At 43.0% G+C, this 22,533-nt stretch overlaps 1 protein-coding gene across 8 annotated transcripts in view; it reads right to left on the reverse strand.

The window, feature by feature from the left end:
- Nucleotides 1-22,533, reverse strand: part of Sdccag8 (SHH signaling and ciliogenesis regulator SDCCAG8) — a 202,756-nt gene that overhangs the window by 147,806 nt on the left and 32,417 nt on the right. For 7 of the 8 annotated variants that reach the window (XR_004946180.1, XR_004946179.1, XR_004946182.1 and 4 more), the window contains exons 9-11: nucleotides 20,822-20,960; nucleotides 11,678-11,830; nucleotides 1,278-1,412 (exon numbers count right to left, since the gene is read on the reverse strand). Coding sequence is in view for 3 of the 8 variants with exons in the window: in XM_036202138.1 (XP_036058031.1) it covers nucleotides 1,278-1,412; nucleotides 11,678-11,830; nucleotides 20,822-20,960 (427 nt within the window). In the remaining 5 variants the exon portion in view is untranslated. The remainder of the gene's footprint in view (nucleotides 1-1,277; nucleotides 1,413-11,677; nucleotides 11,831-20,821; nucleotides 20,961-22,533) is intronic. The other variant, XR_004946181.1, reaches the window with a different exon arrangement.

Genomic DNA, 22,533 nt, shown 5'->3' on the forward strand with positions numbered 1-22,533 from the left:
ATCTCCATCATCAAGCATGAATGTCAGGAGGTGGAAAATTAGACAGTGAAAAGGAAATAGCTCTTTTGTAAGCTGTATGTATAAATTAATGTATAAGCTAAAATAATTCTGATTATTTAATTATAAAGCAACAATGGAATAAAATGTATCAGTATAGGTTATCATGTTATAAAATTATCTGTAAATTTAGTGGTAAAGAATGAATTGGTTTCATTTATATATTACGTATTCCAATATTTGGTTTCTTACTAGTCAAGTGATTACTTGAAATCCAGATAACCAGCATTCTAAAGTTAGTTAAAACCATTAGATGTTTTAGTTCTCACTTTACTGGCTAGTGAGGCCCAGAGCACAAATGCTGTAGTATTTAAATGTGTAACTTAAGTATCAATAAAGTAGGAATTTATGCTAAACTTAAGATTTAGCTAAGAATTTAATCTAAACCATTGGTTTTAGAAGCAGATCTAAAATAGAAGTGAGAGAAAGAAACTTTTTATATCAAACATCTCTTTCAGAATGTCTTAAACTGTTACTGGGATGGCCAACCTCACACTGTCTGAGGAAAAACAATCACTCCTAGCTAACTAACTCAGAAAGGTGAGTTTTGTTAAGGATTCAACAGTTAAAGCAATATAATTCCCATTCACAAGTCGGTATTTGTCAGTTATTTGGTACAAATTATCTTTGGATTTGCAGTACCATGGAAGGGGAGATAGACTCATTAGGTTGACCTTTATTATTCTTGAAATAAGAAAACTTTTTTATTCCAAATTTCTTCCTGACCACACCAGAAGCTTTGGATATTAATAAAAATAGTTTCAAATGCTGGGTGGTGGTGGTGCATACCTGTAATACCAGCACTCAGAAGGCAGAGGCAGGTGGATCTCTGTGAGTTTGAGGCCAGCCTGGTCTACAAAGCAAGTTCCAGGACAGCCTCCAAAGCTACAGAGAAACCCTGTCCCAAAAACAAAAACAAAAACAAAAACAAAATGGTTTCAAAATGGACAAGATGGCTCAGACATCTAAAAAACAGAGGGAGAGCCCACAGTGGAGAGAAAACTAACTCTGACCTCCATAGGAGCACCATGACATGAGTGTGTTTACACACACACACACACACACACACACACACACACACACACACGCACACACACTCACACACACTCATACCTTCACAATCATTCACACACACAGATAAAAATAATAAATAAATTTAAACAAAACTATTTTCAAAGAAAATATGTACTTAAGCAATTATTAAAGCAAAAAGTTCAGACCTTTGTGACATCCACTTCCTGAGAAGCAAGCTGGTTCTGAATTTCCTCTAGTTGACTGACAGCTGAAATTTTCTCCCTTGTAATCGTTTCTACCTGGGCCTCCAGCTTGGCAATATTCTGAGATAGTATCAACATCTGTAAGAGGAAACAAAAAATTCAACAATGGTATTTGAAAATATGAGTATTAAAAAGTCAATAGTTTGGTGTCTGCACAGCTACTGGGCTCTACATTATTTCTCTGTGGGTTGGATATGTCCACTTTGTTACGTCCTCAACTCACCTCATTCCCTGAAATACCTCCACACCCCTATTCTCTCCCTGGACTCTAACTTACTAAGATGTGAAAAGGTGTAAGATGATAAAGTGTAAAGGTCGGTTGGGACCCTGAGATAGCAAAGATGATATGGTACAGAACAGACTGCAATGGAGACATTTCAAAGGGGGTGGGGGAACCTGGCAACTCTTTGGTCCTTTCCACATGGACATTAAACATTAGAAAGGATAATTTAAAGAGAGGAGATGGAGATAGAATAGACATAGAGAGGAGCTTCCCTTCCCCAAATCAGCACAGGAACTCTCTGCAGTCCTCTCCTGGCATGCCCCACTTAGACTCCCGTTATTTACAGCTCCTCAGTCCTGTCAAGAACCGGATGTGCAACCATCTCTTGTCTTCCAGGAAGCCCTCCTTGACTTCCAGTTCCCGGCATAGAACACCCTAGGGCTGCGAATCAGCTGCTGTGCCTGGGAACACTTAGGCCTGCTCTCTGTACCTACTTCCACTCTCACTGTCTGCCCATGCCATCCTGCTGTGGATATCGCTCTGTATAAATAAAATGCTGTTTGGCCAGTGGCCAGGCAGGAAGTATAGGCGGGACAAGAGAGAAGGGAATTCTGGGAAGTAAAGGCTGGGGCAGAGAGACATTGCCAGCTGCTGCCATGACAAGGAAGATGTAAGCCACAAGCCACGTGGCAAAGTATAGACTAACAGAAATGGGTTAATTTAAGATTGAAAAAGTAGATAACAAGAAGCCTGCCACGGCCATACAGTTTGTAAACAATATAAGTCTCTGTGTGCTTACTTGGTTGGGTCTGAGCATCTATGGGCCTGGCGGGTGACAGAGATTTGTCCTGACTGTGGGCCAGGCAGGAAAACTCTAACTACAAATGGCGCCCGATGTGTTGGCAAGAGTTTCCACCTAAAACCTGACAAAAAAAGATTCTAAAACAGAGCTAAAAACAGTTTCCTAGTTGTCTCTCTCAAGTTAGCTGTAGCCTGCCAGTTTGAGCTACTATGGCGGGTTCCTGGCGTGTGCGTCTGACCTGCAGTGTGGTGGGAATGAGGAATCTACAATTGACACTTTACTCTGCTGCATGGTGGATTTAGCCTTTGCTAGATTTAAAAAAAAAAAAGGTTTCTGGGCTATGCACTACTTTGATAGAACTGCTTCTGATAGTTGATGGTACACATGGTGGTAAACTGTACCACTGCCATGTTGGGAAGCTGAGGTGGGTGGAGCCAGCAGCCACAGTGGTGTTTCAGTCTTACAAAGATGGATATTACACAGAGAATCTGGTTTGTGTTATCTTTGGGATTTTTAACTACAGAAAAAGATTTGATCCTAAAAGCTGTTGAGTTAAACAAATACATAAATTTTAAAGGTACCTTGACTTCAAAATTTGGATATAAACATATGTTGCTTTGGAAAAGAGTCTCTGCTTTTGTTTCCACAGAAAGCCAGAGGCTGTGGATTTGTTCCAGATTAAGATACATCAGGTTTGATCAGCTAAGACCACCTGAAAGGTCTCCGATGACACCATGGCCCAGATGATCCAACATCCAGAATGGTTTCAAGGCAACTGGCTCAGAGGTTTACCCTCACGGACTACTCCATAACCCTAAAATTTTCTTTATGTCCCCATAAGATACAGCGACCCCCTCCAGTAGGAAGTAGTAAGAGAAACTACGCCCAATTTCCCAAAATTATCAAGCTGGCTTTGGAGATGGAATTGGCTCACTCCTTCTCTAAACCCAGACATATTGCTAGAAAAAAAAAAGGTTAAGAGATTTTTATGTCCCAAATCAAAAAAGCCCTCTGGTGTGGGACAGGAAAAATGCAAACAGTATTTTTATTTAAAGCAGGTTGATTATAAATGTGATCTCTTTCTAAAGAATAAAAGGGGATATGATATAGATATAATAGGTTAAAAGGGGAGATTAATGAACTTACTTTTAAAGAGCAACAACTTGTTTGAAATGTTTTACATTGGTATAGATTTTAGTCTATTGATACAAACAAAGTTAATTTTGCTATATTATGTGTATATTTCTACTATTGTTTAAGGTATGTTTGTATAGCTCATTTAAAATTGTAATGGATAATTAAAAATAGATTAATAATCAGTCATCTATGATAATCATACTTGTAGCCATGTTAGTTAAGTTTTCTAGGTATACATAGATATATTTCAGATAGACAGGTAATCTTCAAATACTTCAAAAGTCTACAGATTATGGCATTTAAAATATTTTTAAAATTTAGACTTTCTGGACAGTGAGACATGTCTGCTCCTGGCAGCACCAATTTACTTCAGAAAGGAGGATGGGCATTGAAGATTCTTCATATGGAGTTTATCTTCACCTTGGCAAAAATAGCCATTTGGGCAAGAAACTGTTCTTGCCTGGACTGCTTGATCAACTGGACATGCAGGACCCTTAGAAAGGTGACCACTGAACTTTGCTTTCAAAATGGTCCTTCAGGTTCCTGCTTCGCAGAGGAAACTGCCAGACATTCTACAGGACACTGAAAAAAGTGACCAAGAGACTCTAGCCCTGTGGGCTGAAGACAAATGCCCCAACTTTACAAAGGAATCTTCGGTGACTGTCCAGGCTGCCAGCTGTCTCTATCTACCTTACAAGACTCCCAAAGTTGCTTGCATCCTTCTCCCGTTTCTCAGGTAATATTACATCCTTCTGAGGTCTTTGATGTAGTCGAATGTAGATGTAACTGTCTTGTTAAATAAGAAACACAGAACCAATTGCAGAGTTAAAAAACCATGAGGTCAGAGCAAGAGCAGAAAACCATACCCTTTACTGCTTCTACTGTCCTTCCACTCCGCAAGAGAGCTACCTCTGTGTGTCCTATCTTTTTTATAGACTTTCTGTTCTGTTTTCTCATTGGTTGTAAACCCAGCCACATGACCTCCTCATCACTATCTGTTTGTACAGACCTCCAGGTCTTCTATGGTTGGTATTGAGATTAAAGGCGTGTGTCTGCCATGCTGGCTGTGTCCTTGAACACACAGAGATCTACCTAGCTCTGCCTCCCAAGTGCTGGGATTAAAGGTATGCACCACTCCCGCCTAGCTTCTGCTCTGGCTTGCTCTGACCTCAGGCAACTTTATTAACATACAAATAAAATATCACTATAGTTGAAGACTAGATATTTATAATTTCCTCGATTATGATAAAAGATAAGTTAGATATAAAACCTTAGACTCACAAATATAAGATAGATAGGATATCTTTAATATTGTAACTATAATTCTTGCTTGATAATTGTTTTGTTAAATGTAATTTTACTATGTAAAAGTTAAAATCTTCCTTTAAAAAAAAAAAAAAAAACGAAAGGGGAAGTGCTGTAGATATCGCTCTGTATAAATAAAATGCTGTTTGGCCAGTGGCCAGGCAGGAAGTATAGGCAGGACAAGAGAGAAGAGAATTCTGGGATGTAAAGGCTGGGGCGGAGAGATAAGGCCAGCCGCCGCCATGACAAGGAAGATGTAAGGTAATAGTAAGCCACAAGCCACGTGGCAAAGTATAGATTAATATAAATGGGTTAATTTAAGATAGAAGAAGTAGATAACAAGAAGCCTGCCATGGCCATACAGTTTGTAAACAATGTAAGTTTCTGTGTGTTTACTTGGTTGGTTCTGAGTGTCTATGGGCCTGGCGGGTGACAGAGATTTGTCCTGACTGTGGGCCAGGCTGGAAAACTCTAACTACACCATCCTGCTTGTTTAATACTCTGAGAGTTACTCTGGCATGTAATCCTACAGCAACTTCAGAGTGGATACCTCACCACACTCTGCCTCTGTGTACCACTGGCCTGGTACTTAATTATACCATTTCATTGTTTCCAGCTGTTGGTTTGGTTTGGTTTGGTTTGTTACCTGAAGTTCCTCAAGGGCATGTTCATTAAAAGGCACCAAATGTCCCATGAGTGCATGGATGAATAATTAGATGAATGCTTCTCTGAGGGAGTCTGCAGGTATCATCAGGTCTTACTCTTCTCTCCTCAGGAATAAAAGTGCTTCCTAGTCCTTAGACTTCATGGTTGTGCTGTTTCAGTGATTCAAATTTTGCTGTGCTAACTTCTTAGTTGAACCAACACATTTAAAATGAAGGAATGTTACCCTAACCCAGAACAAAGTGTATGGGGATATCTACTTTATCTGCTAAAGAAACAACAATCTTTCAATTCTACCACAGTCCCTGATATGTGTTACAATGTTCTATAATTGAACAAATAACTAAAATTTTGTCATACAAATAAGTCTACAAGAGACAGAAGAGATGGCTCAGTGGTTAAGAGCACTGGCTGCTCTTCCAGAGGACCTGGGTTCAATTCCCAGCACCCACATGGAAGTTCACATCTCTCTGTCACTCAGGGTCCTGGGCTTCTGACACCTTCACACAAACATACATGCAGGCGAAACACCAATGAGCATAAAATAAAATTAAAAAACTCAACCAAACAAAACCAAATAAGTCTAAACTCATTGGTTGATACATGTGAAAAACAAACGGCCAGAGGGGTAGGAGACAATAATGGATGGGAAGATGAATACAATCAAATATTATTTGCATGCATGAAAACATCCTGATGTTTTTGTATATATTATTATTATAGTTGTATATAATCAATATATGGCAATAAAAACTCTCTGAAGTTACCAATATTGAACAAAAGTGAGGAGTAAGTGAAGAGCTTTACAACAATCAAACAATGTCAGATGCCTGTATTTGATCATATAAATAGCATCCTCGACACATGCAAACAATGAGTCTATAGATATGGTATAATTTAGAATGATCAACTAATTGACTTTTCTGATATTTGACTTACAGTTATTTACATGTCCTGAACACTAGAAGATTGTCCAAAAATGTAATTTGCACATAGCTTTGCTAATACCAAACTATGAAGTATCTTTGTTCATATTACAATCTGCACTAATAATTAAAGGTCAAAGGAAAATAAACAGAGCAAATCAAGTATCAATTTAATTTCCTTAGTTTAAGAACTCAAATTCATGACTATTCACATCATAAACCTGTAATTATAGGTCTCCTGGACCCACATAACAGCAGTAAATTTTAGTGACAAGCTATTAAAACTAATACATTACACATTTATGTGGAGATAAATCTGTTAAACATATTGAGAATGCTGTGTTTCAAGTCAATGTGCAGATATCTATTTTGCTAACTGTAAATTCTGTGTCAGTTTCTATCACAAGGCATACACCAAGTCCCTCCCTTCCTGGGACTCCCTCCCTCCGACACCTATCCCTGTCTGCCCCCGCCTGTCACCCACTTCCTGAGGCCTTCCCTCCCGTTGTCTCCTGTCTTCTCCCCCACGCCCACCATCTGGAAGTCAGCATCACACTGCAGGAGCTTCTCCATCCACATCTGCTGCAGAGCCAGAGGTAACCCAGACAGCTGCAGCACTGCTGGATGTCCAAGGCACTGACATCAGGTAAGTCCTTTAAACTTTGACAGTGGCAAGGAAGAGACAAGGACACCTAGGCTGGGAAAGCTTGATAGAAATTTCTGCGAAGCGGTTTCCAGGACATTGCATATTGAATGAAGTGGGAGAAGAGAGACAAGAAAAGAAGGATCCTGGCAATGGGCTACTTTAGGTCAAGGGAACCAACTAAGAAAACGTGTGCGCGGTGGGGGGGAATCAATAAGCATATGATGAATGATGGACTGAGCTAACAGACCAGAGCGGCTCAGAGCAAACCAGGACCACTGCTGAAAGCAAGAGACAAACTCACAGCAGGTAATCTTCATGGGGGATGATGCAAACATGGGCAGGTAGGCAGAGACACCTGTTCTCCCAGAGCTTCCCACACAAATGGAGGAGGGGGAGGAGGGGGATGACTAAGTCTCTTGAGTGGCCCTACTGTTAGGAAACCAAGAGCACCTGCTTCTGCACCAACTTTACCAACCTAATACTCACAGGGTAATGAGTAATTTGTCACTGTCCCTATTAGACTGCATTCCAAAGCCTGGCTCTCGCTCTCGCGTTCTCTCTATCTCTCTCTGTCTCTCTGTCTCTCTGTCTCTCTGTCTGTCTGTCTGTCTCTCTCTCTCTCTCTGTGTGTGTGTGTGTGTGTGTGTGTGTGTGTGTGTGTGTGTGTAAATACATGTGTGCACATTCATGCTGAGGTTAGAGGTCAGCCCCAGTGTCTCCTTCATTCACCATATACCTTATTTTTTGAGGCAGAGTCTCTCACTGAACCCGGATTCACAGATTCAGCTCCAATGGCCACCAGGCCCCAGGGATCCTTTTGTCTCCAGCTCCCCAGCACTGAGATTGCAGGCACACACAGCCACGGCTAGTTTTATCATGTGGGTGCTGGGGTCCAAACTCATGCTCCTGCAGCAAGCATTTTACCAACTAAGCCATCTCCCTGCCCCAGAAAGCAACTTTGAAAAGTGAAATTTTTTCTTTCTGATTCCACAACTACAGTCAGATCAACTGACAATCCCTCCTTTCTATGTATCTATGCACACACTTATACTCACATGGATTATACTATTTAAAAATATAATGAGGAAACTCCCTTCCCATTGTGTTTCAATAAATACCTCACTCGATGGTTTGTGTCGGTAAGTTTTTATCCTGGGCATGTACTTCAAATCTGCTTGTGAAACTGTAAAGGGCCGCGAACAAGAGGAAAACGGCAAAGTCTCGTGCAGGAGAGGGGAGGAGACGGAGAGGAGGAGGCAAGGACACGGCCAGGAGAGACAGAGAGGCATGCTTGCTAGCTCGTAGCACATGTGTGCACTCAGAGTAAGATCCTGGTACCTGTGTCTGAGGCATCTCCATTACAGCTACTGAAGCCGATCATGCAGAAACTTCAACGATATGGAAAACTAGGAACTTTCCTAGTGTTGCACATGTGTGTGCATTTTAGTCCTTTAGAGAAAGAAAGGCATCAGATTTGGAAAAATGGAAATTGGATTACTTGGATTAATTTTCAGGTCCCCTGAAATGAGATTAAGAAAACTAAGCTACTTGCCCAAGTTCATTCACAATAACACATAAAAGGTGCAGCTAGAGTTTGTATTCAAGCCTATCTGTCTATCCTGACACACAGGTACAAGAAAGCTGTCCAGGAGCATACTCTCACACTGCTCATTCCCTAAAATAAAATGATAATAGGCACAGGCTCAATTTCACCCAATGTCTACCATACAACAGGAATTACGACATTTTCAAAGTGTCATCACATTTGATCCTGCCGAGTGCTTGAAGCATTCGTCACTCTGAAGATTAGACAAAGTCCCAGAGGGCCTTTGGGCCAACTGGACTTACTCCCACATCTATTTTCTCTGAAGCCCTTCTCCCTAATGAGAACACCCAGGTGCTAGGACTGGCTGTCCCTTACCCTCACATCTGTACTTGTCCTAAGGAGAACACCCGGGTGCTAGGACTGGCTGTCCCTTACCCTCACATCTGTACTTGTCCTAAGGAGAACACCCGGGTGCTAGGATTGGCTGTCCCTTACCCTCACATCTGTACTTGTCCTAAGGAGAACACCCGGGTGCTAGGATTAGCTGTCCCTTACCTTTACATCTATACTTATACTCAGGACCGGACCTGAGCTCAAACATCTGCCAGAGCTCACTCCACTGGCGACAGTGGGCTGTGTCAGCTGATACCTTCCCTCAGGAGTGCCCACCAGAGGGAGAATCTTGTACAAATGCACCTGGCATACCGCCAGGCACAATTCATTGCTCTTTTTCCTTCCTTTTCAAAATTCTCATCCAAGTGTTTCCTATTGTGAAGCTACTAAGTCAAATGGTTTCCTTTAAACAACCCCCTTCCCAAATAAAAATGCCCTAGGTGTGAGCGATAGCTGTTTGTGTGTGTGACTGATTCTGTTTTCTCACACACACAATAGCTAATTCAAAACTACACCTCCCTCCATGCCTTCCTCAGGTTGAACAGAGGCCACTTCCTTCCTCAGCTGCTAGGTTCTAAATCCTACCTCTTCTTTGGAACTCAGCTAACTAGCACCTTTCCCACACAGCTTGCCAGGATCACTTGAAGCAAGGGATCAATTCTGACCGTCGGCCTTAGCCCTGCCTTCCCAATGCCATGGGGCCTTCTCTCCCTTCCTTGTACGTTATTTGTACTTCATTCATAAAGATCCATTTGTGCATGTGCTAATGTGGCAAGCAATGAGGATGTTAGTACATACATGCAGAGACTCACAGAAGGTCAGAGAAGGCATGATCCCACAAGAATCTGCAATCAACTGAATTAGGGGACCCCATAAGGCAGAAGCTGGGTTTGCTGTGGGGGGCTCTGACGGAGCCTGTCTCAACAACTCGGAGAGACCAATGAGGACAAAGAAAGACTCCTCTGGCTAAAAGGGGAAGCCCACTCAAAACCGTAAATAAAACCGGCCCGGAGGTGGTGGCACATGCCATTAATCTCAGAATTTGGGAGGCAGGTGGATCTCTGAGTCTGTTCTACAGAGTGAGTTCCAGAACAGCCAAGGCTGCACAGAGAAACCCTGTCTTGAAAACAAAAACAAACAAACAAACAAACAAGCAAAAACCCAAAGCAACCAAACTTAACAAACAGGGTGGATCGGTCTGTCTGAACGACTGGAGAAGGGCCAGGAGGTCAGTGTGGTAGGAACACAAGGAAGAAAAGAAGGGGATGAGACTGAAGAGCTGGAGAGGAAAATGATGGCGACTCTATGTTTTTCTAAAGGATCCTGGCTTATCTGAGGCTGCAGGGAGACAAGGAAGGCTTTTCAAGCAAGAAACTGGCACATTGAGATGTTCACCACAGAAAGAGCATCCAGCTGTGGTGTAAGGAGTAAGTGTTGAGGTTGGTGGTAATGACACCAGAGGGGCTGCAAGTTCCATCAGGGTGAGACAAGGCAGGCTGTGGGAAGGAGAGATGAAGAGCAGAAGAGCCTAGACAATGACTGGGAGGCACTCATGAAGTGGAGAAAGGGTAAAGGAGGGAGACAGCAGGGGAGGCACATAGGTTAACTGGTTGCTACCTACTGGCTTCAATTCTCTTTACTAAGTCTCTCTGCTGAGAGTAAGGGAGCTTGGGGAGACAAGCACGACCTGAAATAGTTCTGAAAAGCTGGGACCATGGTGCTATCGCTGACCAGTTGCCATAACTAACTCCCAGGGATCTCCTGGATCCAAGATGTCACCTCCCCCATGCCAAACCTAACCCCAACCTGATCTCCTGGCACACACTCTAGCTCTACTCCAATTTATTAACCAGGTGATTTTCCTCAAATATTCATATCATTACAACACTGTCCAATGTAAAGCCATTCAGTGGTTTAATGTCACATTTGGATGAAATGTCTAATACTCATGTAGATTTTAAGAGCATGGGTGATTTATTCCCTATATACTTCTCCACACTTTACCCTCCACCATTCTACCTAAGTCCCTCTGCTCCGCGGCCTGGCGGTTCCAAACTCCGACCATGCACAGAGGTGCTTCAGCTCCTACAGGTGTGTGTTCTTCCTAGACATGACACTTTCTTCCCCTGTCCTCAATTCTTCCCCTGACCATCCCTCCACCTTCCCAGGCCTCACTTCAAAATCTCCTGACAAAAAAGTCTTGCATGACTGTCTAGGCTTGAGAGACTTTGACTTATGGACACATCTGCTTAGCAGTCACCTTTCCCTAAAGTCTGTACTTTAGGAGACAGCAGCATTGGCTCCGTGACTACCTCCCCAGAGCCTCCAATTCTGCTGCTGAAGCTGGAAGAAAGGTAGAAGAGATGCACAGGAGGACTGCAGAAGGCTCCAGGAGAGTTGGTGTGAAAAGCAGGTGTGCACACCCTCACTGCAAGGAGCTCTACGCTGCCTTCCCCTCGACTGACACTGTGAACCAAAACCAGCCCTTCCCCCCAGGACAGACTGACACTGTGAGCCAGAACCAGCCCTTCCCCCCAGGACAGACTGACACTGTGAGCCAGAACCAGCCCTTCCCCCCAGGACAGACTGACACTGTGAGCCAGAACCAGCCCTTCCCCCCAGGACAGACTGACACTGTGAGCCAGAACCAGCTCTTCCCCTCAGATGTGCCCCAAAGCCACGGGAAAGTGTCTGCACAGTACCTTGGACTCTGCATCCTCCCTCTCCTTGGCTATTTCTTTCTTTATCATCTCCTTCTCCAGAGCCCGTTTCTCTTGCTGAGAGGCAAGCTCCTTTTCCAGTCTTTCTGTCTGCCTCTCCAGCTCACTCTTCAGCTGCTCACACTGGATCAAAGCCTGCCAGACAAGAGCATGAGAAGGACCTCAGGAGTGAGAAAACACACAGGTGAGAAATCAGTCGGTCACACCGGAGTGCTTTTATTTAAGAAGTTAAACCCACTCTGCAGCCCACTCGGATGACTGTTTGCCAACTCCACTGACTGTCATAGCAGCTCACCACCCCTGTCACATCTGCTCACAGCTTTCCATTTCACAGCTGAGCTACAAGACTACTTCTTTGTCATTAAAAGTATTTTAATCTTTAAATGACAAATAGAAAAATTTAAAGCCGATGTTGAATAATGTATTTTATTAGTCATAGACATCTATTAATACTCTATTAATAAAGCTTCCTTAATACAACTATCATTTAGTTCACTCCCTTAAACACAAGCTTACTATCTGCTGTCATTAGGATGGATATCTTGCAACAGCAGTAAAAGTTAATAATTAAAAAATAATCACATTTTTCATTTGATCAAAATCGCCCACTATGTTTCCAGAAATAAAAACTCTCTCCCTTCCTTTGGCCATTATCTATAATGTCCAACAATGAAATGGAACTTCAAATTACAATAAAAATACCTCAACCTAATTAAGCTGCTATGGTATCTCAGTCTTATGATAGCACTAGCCCAACCCAGGTCTCACAAAGCTCACAAGCTATATGATTATAGGTTGGACAGTCACATTGGTTGATAATGGAGATGGAAATTGCTATAGAATAATCCTCTTGTACACTGTAAAGATTTGTCACTTGAATTGGTTTAATAAAATGCTGATCCGCTGGTAGCTGGGCAGGAAGTTAAGCAGGAAAGCCAAACTGAGGATGACGGGAAGGAGGGTGGAGTTAGAGTCTCCAGCCTGATGCAGAGGAAGCAAGATGAAAATGCCATGCTAAGAAAAAGTACCAAGCCATGTGGCTGAACACAGGTAAGAATTATGGGTTAATTTAAGTGTAAGAGCTAGTTAGTAGTAAGCCTGAGCTACTAGCCAAGCATTTATAATTAATACAAGCCTCTGGGTGATAATTTGGGAAGTGACTGCTGAATGGGGTGGGACAGAGAAAAGCCTCTGATTACAGGAAATAGTGTCTATGCACATTGTTAGACTTTATGTATAGTTATACTGCTCTTTGCTAAAAACTAACTATATTAGACTGAAAATATCTAGGATCTGTGAACTCTTCTTCCTTCATCTAGAAGACATTCACCTGTAGTTCTTAATTTTGGAAAGTATCTGCTATCCTAAAGTATGACAATCAATTTCAAATGTGTCTGGTTAGCCCAAACAAATAATAATTCTGATTTTAAAAAGTTCTCCAACAGAGTTAATCCCAAGCTAAATCCTAGCAGTATGCCTCACAAAGGAAATTTAAAACTAGATTGTAAAAGCAATGAAGAAGTATAGTTTTTCATAACTGAATCCCTTGGGGTCTGAAATACTAGGAACTACTGTATTCTGTGCTTCAAAATACAATTGTTAGTAAAAATTACTTTCCATTAAGCAATCTAGTAAAAACAAGCAAACCTATAACTTTTACTATTATGATGAATATTACTGGTATGAGTAAATAAAATCAATATATCCAAAGAAATTCCCAACTGAACAACAATGTAGGCAGCAACATCATTAAGTATAAGACGAGCAAGAACACCTGAGAAACCAGCACAACCCAAACAGCAGGAGTGGAGGAATCCAGTCAGCAGAAGAGGAGGGAATGGTCCTCAGGGCGGAAAGGCCAAGCCACAGGCTGTTCAGTGGAAAGCACAAACTGGAGCTGTAAGTCACACAAGCAACCGTGCTGACCACGACTGTGTGGACGGCCTCCTGCCTCCTGCCAGCCCATCAGCAAGAGGGGGCTGGGAAACCTTAGGTGACAAACTGGTTATGACATCACCAGGTATGTAATCCATGGTCACACATTTTAAATAGCTTTCATTTGATTGACCTTTCATTTTTGACATTTATACCTGGTTACAATGAAAAAAGCAGTAAGATTTAGTAACACTTGGAAATAAAAACTTTAGTCGTGTGTACACGTGTGCAGTGAATATACACATATATGTTGCATATGGAAGCCAGAGTCCTCCTCAACCACTTCTCTACTTTAAGTTTTGAGACAGGGTCTGTCTCCTACTGAAGCTGGAGCTCACAAACCAGACTGGTTGACTCTCATGCCCCAGAGATCCCCGTCTGCCCCACCCCCACCCCCAGCATTGAGAGTACAGATGCACACTGCCTCATCTGGTTTTTGATCTGGTGTTGGGATCCAAACTCAGGTCTTAATGCTTGAACAGCAATCATTTTACCCTCTGGACCTAAATCAGGGAACTTGGAACCCTGAGATCTAAAACTGTCTCTCTCACACTGGACCTCACCTGAAGCTGAGGGGTTCCTAACCCCGATACTTACAAACTATTGCAGGATGCTACTCCATGTAATTCAAGGGCTCTCATTTATTAATTTTGAAGAACCGCAGCTGACATGAGGAAACTCAATTCTCAGAGGCTAGGTCACAACTAAGATGATCATGTCTGTGGGTCCTGCACTCCATTTTTCCTGGGGAATCTGGTGGCTTCTCCTTTTCCTTACTTGGTGGCAATGGCTGCCAGCCTTGAGGATTTAAGGAATTATGCTTTTCCAAGCCAGTAAATTCAACCCAAGATTCTTCCTTTGCAGTCATTTCATGATGTCCCTATCAACATTTATTTTGAAACATAATTTATTGGACTTAGTATTTATAATTCTAGCTTTATTAAGCCAAAGGTAAATATTACCATTATAAAGGAGTCAAACATTTTCCACAACAAAACTAACATCTGTCAACTAAGTTTTAAAACAGGAAACCTATTTAATGGCATCTCTAATTTCCCTTCCCAACTGTTATAGATAGCTTCCTAGAAATCCCAGTGAAAAACTCATGAATAATAAATTAAGATATTAGGAGGATTTACTGTTTACTGCTATTGAACATAAATTTTGAAACTTATGAATATGAATTTATTTTTATGAAACAAGCCCATTAAATAAAAATGATTATCAACATACTTAAGCTTCTTACTTAGTTAGGAATAAAACAAGGTATTGCTTTTAATCTATAAATAGTTGTTTATCAGAAATGTGTCGATAAGTCTACACTGAGACTATTGCACAAGCATGCATCGGCGACCATGTTCTGAGAAATACATCATACGTAATTTCACACTTACATAAGCCTAAATGTTCTAGGTCACGTGACTACCTCTGAAGCAATAAAAAACATGCTGAATATAAAGTGGATGAGGCTACTGCTGGTGTTCTACTACACACTGCTTCACAGTTATGTGTGTGTGTGCGCGTGTGTGCGCAGAATGGATACATTCTAAAATAATGCTAAACAACAGAACAAACATGGAAGCCAATAACACATTGCCTTTTATTCCTGAGGCTTATATACAATATATACCTGTATACGTCACATTTTGCCGCATCAGTAAGTGTGTGTATCCCAGTACCACCACAAACACACCTGTTAATACTACTATTTCAGTAGGTGATAGGAATTCCGTCACCTCTCTTATGCTCTTCTGGGGCCACTGTCCTGTATGTGGTCTGTCTTTGTCAAAGGCATTGATGCTTGCTTTTGCTTTGCAGCAGACGATGAGCTGCAAGGGGCATTACCTCTGTGCCTGCGACTGGAGTCCAGTGCTCAATGCTTTTCTGATCATTTTTTTCCCACTCCAAGTGCACCAGGCTTTTTCTTTGGGTCCACCAACCAGCTCCTTTGAATGCTCAGTCTAGCTTAGGCACATTTCTGGCTGGCTCTTTTAACTGAAACTAGCCTGCTTTTCTTTACCTAGCTTTTGACTTGGGGCTTGTTACCTGCCTTACTTTCTGTCCCTATGTCTCACTCTCTGCTGTCACTATGTCTGAATGGCTGGCGGCTGCCTGGCTTCTTGCCCAGGGTGTCTCCTTCATTCTCTCGCCCTCCCGTTTCCTCTTGAGCCTAGATTTCTCTCCTATTTATTCTCTCTGCCTGACAGCCCCGCCTATCCTTTCTCCTGCCTAGCTATTGGCTGCTCAGCTTTTTATTAGACCAATTAGGTGCCTTAGGCAGGCAAGATGAAACAAATGCAACATAATTAAACAAATACAGCATAAACAAAAGTAACACATCTTTGCCTGGTTGAACAAATACTCCACAACATCCAAGTTTCTTATTCCTGCTTTTTTGATTCTACCACAATCCAAGACACAGAATAATGGAGTTGTTTTTTTTTTTTTTAAATAAAGCAAACACTTATTTAACCTACCTAGCCAGTTTTAAAGAAAATCTTCCTTAGAGTGTTCTCTCACTTCCAATGTGCTCATCTAATTTCCTGCCTGTGCCTCCACACATCACCAGCCACTGTAACCCTAGGACAGTCAGGCAGATGGGAGGTCTGAACCTTTGCCAGCTGTTTCTTGGTGTTTCATCTATACAGTACCACAAACCCCTGCCGTTCTTTATCCTCTAAAAATTATTTCCAGGTGTCATAACTTACCCTTCCAAGTAAAACCTTTCGCTGAGCACTTGCTATGCATTAAAAAGCTTTCTAAGTGGCTAGCGTAGAATCACTTCATTAACCTCATTAAGAAAATTTAAATGGTTCTTACAACTTAGGTGAAAAAAACCAGGGCTTTCAAACATGAAATAATTTGCTCAAACCACAGATCTAGAAAGTGGAACAGAGATTTGAAGGACAGTAATTTCACACCATTACTTGAAAACGACATTGTGGTCTCCTCATATCAGGTATTTGTTTTCTTATAAACACGGCAGGTATTTCAGTCACTGCAAATAGGACAATAAAGCAATGCCTTTTACCTGCCATGCAATACAAACAATGCCCACTAGATGGCAAAACATACCAAGAAACTAAGATGCTAACCAGCCCTCGCAGCTTGTTTTAAAAAGCAGTTACAAATTGAAAATAGCCATACTCACTATCTTTTAATACTCCCCAAAAGAAAAATTCATGTCTTATCAGAACTATAGGTAGAAACTCCTAGACTTTCATCACATCACGTCAACCATGTGACAACCAGCTTTTTCCTTCATTCCTGTCAATTCAGTGAAAATGCCATGTTCACAGCATGCGATGATGCCTTGCTCCCTCCCTCCGTCCCTCCCTCCTTTCTTCCTTCCTACTTATTCTTCTCGCACTAAAGATCACCTGACCATAGCTGCCCTCCCTCCACTCTCCCCAGCTCTCCCCACCATCACCCGTCTCCCGCAGATGCAGTTTCCCTTCAGAAAGGAGCAAGCCTTCAGAGATTTCCACTAATGCAGCATAAGTAATAATAAGATAGGCACAAACCCTCATATCAAGGCTGGGTGAGGCAACCCAGTAGGAGGAAAAAGGTCCCAAGAGCAGGCAAGAGTCAGAGACACCCCACTCCCGCTGTAGGAGCCCCACAAAAACACCAAGCTGCACAGCCATCACGTATTCACAGAGGACCTAGAGCAAAACCACCAGGCCGGCTCCGCAATTGCTGCTTCAGTCTCTGTGAGGCCTTAGGAGCCCTGCTTCGCTGATCCTGGGGCCACGGTGTCCTGGTGTCCTCGATTCCTCCCCACTTCCACGGGGTTCCCCAAGCTCCAAGGGTAGGGACCAGATGACTGTCTTCAATTTGGGCTCTCTCCCTGTGTCATGTTAGGCTGTGGGTCTCTGCATCTGCTCCCATTAGCTGCCACAGGTAGCCTCTCAGACGACAATTGGGCTAGGCACCGATCACGTGCTCATTCTTCATCATTAAATTTCAAAAGTCATTAATTATATGATATCACATTTATATTTACAACTACTAATTTCACTTCAGCAAACATCAGTTGTGCAATGACTATGCAAATGACAGGAGAGAACACTGTTAGACGGAACAGTCTTTCCAACAGTTACAGAAAAAGTCCCCGAGACTTTGTAACAACGGGGGTGGGGTGGGGGGTGGTCAGAGGAATCAGAGGTGAATTAAACAAGAAGCAGGGGAGCTTCTCCAAAGACTGCCACCTGAACTGAGCCTCCTCCTCGGACAGACACGTACGTCACACGAAGTCACTAGTGCTGGCTCAGTGAACTCATGAAGACGCTGTTACAAGTCACGTTCTTGAGCGGTGTGGGTGAGGTGAAATGACTCTAGGAAGTCTGGGAGGGGCCAGCCTGGAGAATCGGCACACTTCCCTAGGGGAGTTCCCTAAGTGGGGCATTTACAATGCAAAGGACACACTGGACCCGGCAGGGACCCAGAGAAAGCAGCCTGGAGGTTACTGCCACGCTCTGCACAACGCCAATGGCTAAGAGCACAGCAGAGGTGGAGGAGGGAAAGGTGGGCAGAGGGCACCGCCCAACAGGGACTCTGCAGAGAAACAGAGCTTGGGGGATGGAAGGGTCACGGCAGGGTGTGGGGAAAGCTGAAGATATTTTAAGGCTGTAATCTAGACGAGAGGGCATTACTGAGCAATCTGAACAGGACTGGTAGGTGGAAAGCATGGCTGTATGGAAGATGCCAGCAGAGTATCATTCACACAAGGTCTAGGAGCAGCAAGAAATGCAGCTCAAGCGGGCAGCGCCAGGAAAAAGTCTCATGAGGTGAAGGAAGGAGGAGTGAACCCAAGAGATGAGGCAGTGTGGGGGCAGGACCAGGAAGTCACTCTGAAAAAGCCGAGTAAACCAGACCCAGCGGGTTCACAGGGCCACTGAGAGAAGACCCACCCACGGGAGGAGGAGGAAGCCAGAACAGGCACTGATGCTGAGGGATGAACTTGTCAGACAAGAAAGCCTTAGTGAGTTTGCTGAAGGGGGGAAAAAAAACTACCGGAAACTATGACTTGTACTTAATAGCTGATTGAAAGCCGGGGGTGGGGGAGGGGAGAGGGGACAGGGTCCTGTTTTCTAGTCCGGACATGGTAGCGGACAAAGATGCTTTTTAGTGAGAAATGGAAGGAAAGGATAGTGGATAAGAGGAGCCTGTTTTGAGGCTGTCAAGTCATATTTAGGTGAGAAGGAAAAGCCCCACCTGGAAACAAGGAAATGAGAGAGAGGAAAAGAGGCTGGAGGGAGGCAGGGAAGACTGGGAGTGGATCAGCCTGGGAGTGGATCAGCCTGGGAGGGGAGCAGGGAAGGAAGACTGGGAGTGGAGGGATGCGGAGGAGAGGCTTTGGTAGTGACTAGTTTCGGAATTTATGATCTTGGTTTGGGAGAGTTACGGAGAGAAAAGGATCAGGAGTTATGGGGACCGGCATGGGCTGCTGTCACATATATTAAATGGATCTTGAAACCTTTGGAGACAAGTGTAGATGCTACAGCTCCTCAGTGTCCACTGAGTAAGGTTAGAGGAACTTCCAGAAGGGAGGGTCCAGAGAAGCAGGTGCCAAAACTAAGGCCTGGACAGACGTGATGAGTGTAGCAAATGCTAAATCCTCCGTCAGAGTCACCAAGCGGATGGCAGGAGGGCCTCAGCTGGAGAGTTGGAAACCCAAGATGTCAGGAGACAGGGAAATTTAGAAGAAAAGGAACATGTGAGGGAGTTGGGTCATTAGTGGGCCTTTTGAAAAGGAGATGGGTAAAGAGTGAGGGTCAACCACCCTGAGAATATTACAGAACTGGAGAGGGAAATGGATAGGCAATGGCTGTGATTGCCCTGAGTACTGAATTGATCAGCTCTGATATTTTAATAAAACACTGATAGAACTACATATTGAGTGCCCCGTTATCCAAAATATCTGGCCAGAGATCTTTCAAGTTTTGTATTCTTCATATGTTACAGTAGGTGGTGGTTTGAACGTAATTGCCCGCCCCCCATAATCTCATAGGGAGTGGCACTATTAGGAGGTGTGGCTTTGTTGCAGTGGGTGTGGCCTTGTTGGAGGAAGTGTGTCATTGTTGGGGAGGGATTTGAGGTTTCCTATGCTCAGGATACCACCCAGTGTCTCAGTCAACTTCCTGTTGCCTGCAAGATGTAGGACTCTCAGCTACTCCTCCAGCACCATGTCTGCCTGCCTGCCAGCCACTATGCTCCCTGCCATCATGATAATGGACTGAACCTCTAAAACTGAAAGTGAGCTACCCCAACTAAATGTTTTCATTTAAGAGAGTTGTGGGTTCATGATGTCTCTTCACAGCAATAAAACCCTAAGACACAGTATTTGTGTAGAATTTACTAGATAAGCACCCATATGCCAAAACCACAAATGTAAAATTTCAAAACTTTTTGAGCATCATATCAGCACTCTAAGACTTTAAGTTTGGGGTGTACGTCAGATTAGGGCTGTTCACTGTATACGTGGGTTAGACACGTTATCTGCTGTAGCCTCCAGTGATGGTGACTGTTCTACATCTGCTCTCCACTGGGGGCATTTCTGGCTACCTGTGCCCATTAAACACTTTAAATATGGCCAGCAACACATCAAAGGAAAATACAGAGCAACTTTAATTGATTAAAGTGTGTTCCTCAAACACAGCAATCAATGAATAGCAGCCTCCAATTATTCAAAGTGTCTAGAGCACTGATCACTTAGTGTGAACTATGATTTTATTAGTATTGTCAGGTACATCTAATTTAGCCCACAATGGATCTAAATTCTCATCTAAAGATGCTACTAGACACACATGTGTGATTAACATTGGCTTATTTAAATGTGCTAAAAGTTCCTACTTACAGAGGAGAAACATTTGCCTTTAGCTATACAGGAACATAGATAAACAAGTGAGTCAGTGTTGAGATTTCCACAGCACTGAAAACTCTCAGTAAAAAAGATTAAGCACTTTCCCATATTGTTCTACAATCTCTGAATAGTGACAGGACAGAGATATTTGCAGAGGAATAATGATTCTCCAAATAGCAAGTTTGTTTAATTTAGAGACATCAGCATTAGTGGACTAGCATCTGTTTTGTGTATTTGGAATTAGTTTAGTTATGAAAATAATCAAAGAACTACACAGGGAAAAACAGTGGCTGTGAATTATATCCATTTCCATCCGTTAGACTTGCCTTGGTCTTTTCAAAGTTGGCTTCTTCGGTCATCTGCACAGCATGCTTTACCTGTTTATAGGCACTTGTCTCTCTCTGCTGCACTTCTGCCAAGCTGCTCCGCACAGAAACTAGCGCAGATATTAAGTCGTCCCTTTCTCTGTCAGCACAAAAAGAACACCCCAAATGAGAAGTGACCATGTGATCGTGTACTCCAAAGTCAGAAGAAAAGCATTTGTGTGTATTAGAAGGATGGCTATGGAGGGCCTGCCCAACACGTACTAAAGCACAACCTAGAGAATGGCCCTCTGTCCTCCCTCAGCGAGTGGCAGGCAGAGCGGCCTGAAAGACTGAGGCCTTCATGGCAGGACCACATCTGCATGTGACAATGCCCTTCTGTGGAAAGGGCTGGCACACACAGGACCACAGCATAAAGCCTCAGCAAGAGCTAACGACTTAGGAAGAGGAAGTGGACGAGCTGGGAAGAGCAGCCCATTCAGAGAACGTTGCTGCACATCAAAGGCAGCTTTGTGAACAAGGAGCCAAGTGTGAAAGAAGTACAGTATCTGAAGAGAAACTGGGGTCCCCCTCCTTAGTGGCTGGATGCAGGGGAGGTGCCATGACATATCTACTCTCCGTGCTTGGACTCAATAAGCCCTTCCTTTTGCATCCTTCTCATGGGCCTCTTTTTCTTCCTTCTCTCCCAATTAAGTTCTCTCATCTGGTTATGAACAAAACCTGTAGTCTGTCCACTTTTTCTTTTTACTTCAGTGGGGAGTATTAGTGACCCGCAAGCCCTCTTGTCACACATTTGACATTCAAGTCTAACAAATTCTTGGCCACTGGTTTTGATCCTAAGCAAGCTTCACCCACTCCTAAACAAGTCTCAGATATCCACTAAGCTGATTATTGGGGGCAGCATTAAACAGAATACTAATTTTGAGACATGTAAAATAGTAAGGGTCCATTTCACGGGTTAAATAAACTCCAGATCAAATCCTCAGGATGCCTTGGAACTTATCACTCTATAAAAAGCTCCAGTAGAGGGGGCTGGAGAGATAGCTGAGGTAAGAGAATTTGCTCTTCTTGAGGACCTGGGTTCAGCACTCTCACTAAGTGGCTTACAAGCAGCTGTAAGCTCAGTTCCTCGGGATCTGATGCCTTCTATCTGCCACAGACACCTGTGTGCATGTGGTGCACATGTGGACAAGCTGGCACACATATATGTGAAATAAAAACAAAATTTAAAACATTACATATCCAGTGGCCAAAGAGAAAGATGAGGTGGTAAACTCTCTACACATACAAGGCTAAACACAAAGCATGCTGGACTGTACATATGCCATCATGTGTACAACGTCATGATGACCAGCTTTCCAATGCAGCACTGGAAGCACTGAAATAAAAGCACGCAGTTTGCAATGCCAGACTCCAGACTGTCAGAAGAAATAACTGGGATTGAAAAGAAAGCCAACTGTGGAAGAGCTGTTTAGAAGATTACTAACACTGAGCCTGAATACCCTTCTAAACTAACCAATGACTCCCTTTCACAAATCTCCTGAAGACAAGAATTTAAACTATTTGTGGTATTTAGAAAACAGCCATATTTTAAGAAACATGTAATGCTGAAAACATTCAAAAAAGCACTTTTGTTTTTAAAAAAAGGCTACAAATAGTATCAGATTCATGGAATTATGATGAGCTTCCCTTTAGAGCTTCCTGATTTGTTTTAA

This window comes from Onychomys torridus, chromosome 11 (genome assembly GCF_903995425.1).
Source record: "Onychomys torridus chromosome 11, mOncTor1.1, whole genome shotgun sequence".
Classification (NCBI taxonomy): Eukaryota; Metazoa; Chordata; class Mammalia; order Rodentia; family Cricetidae; genus Onychomys; species Onychomys torridus.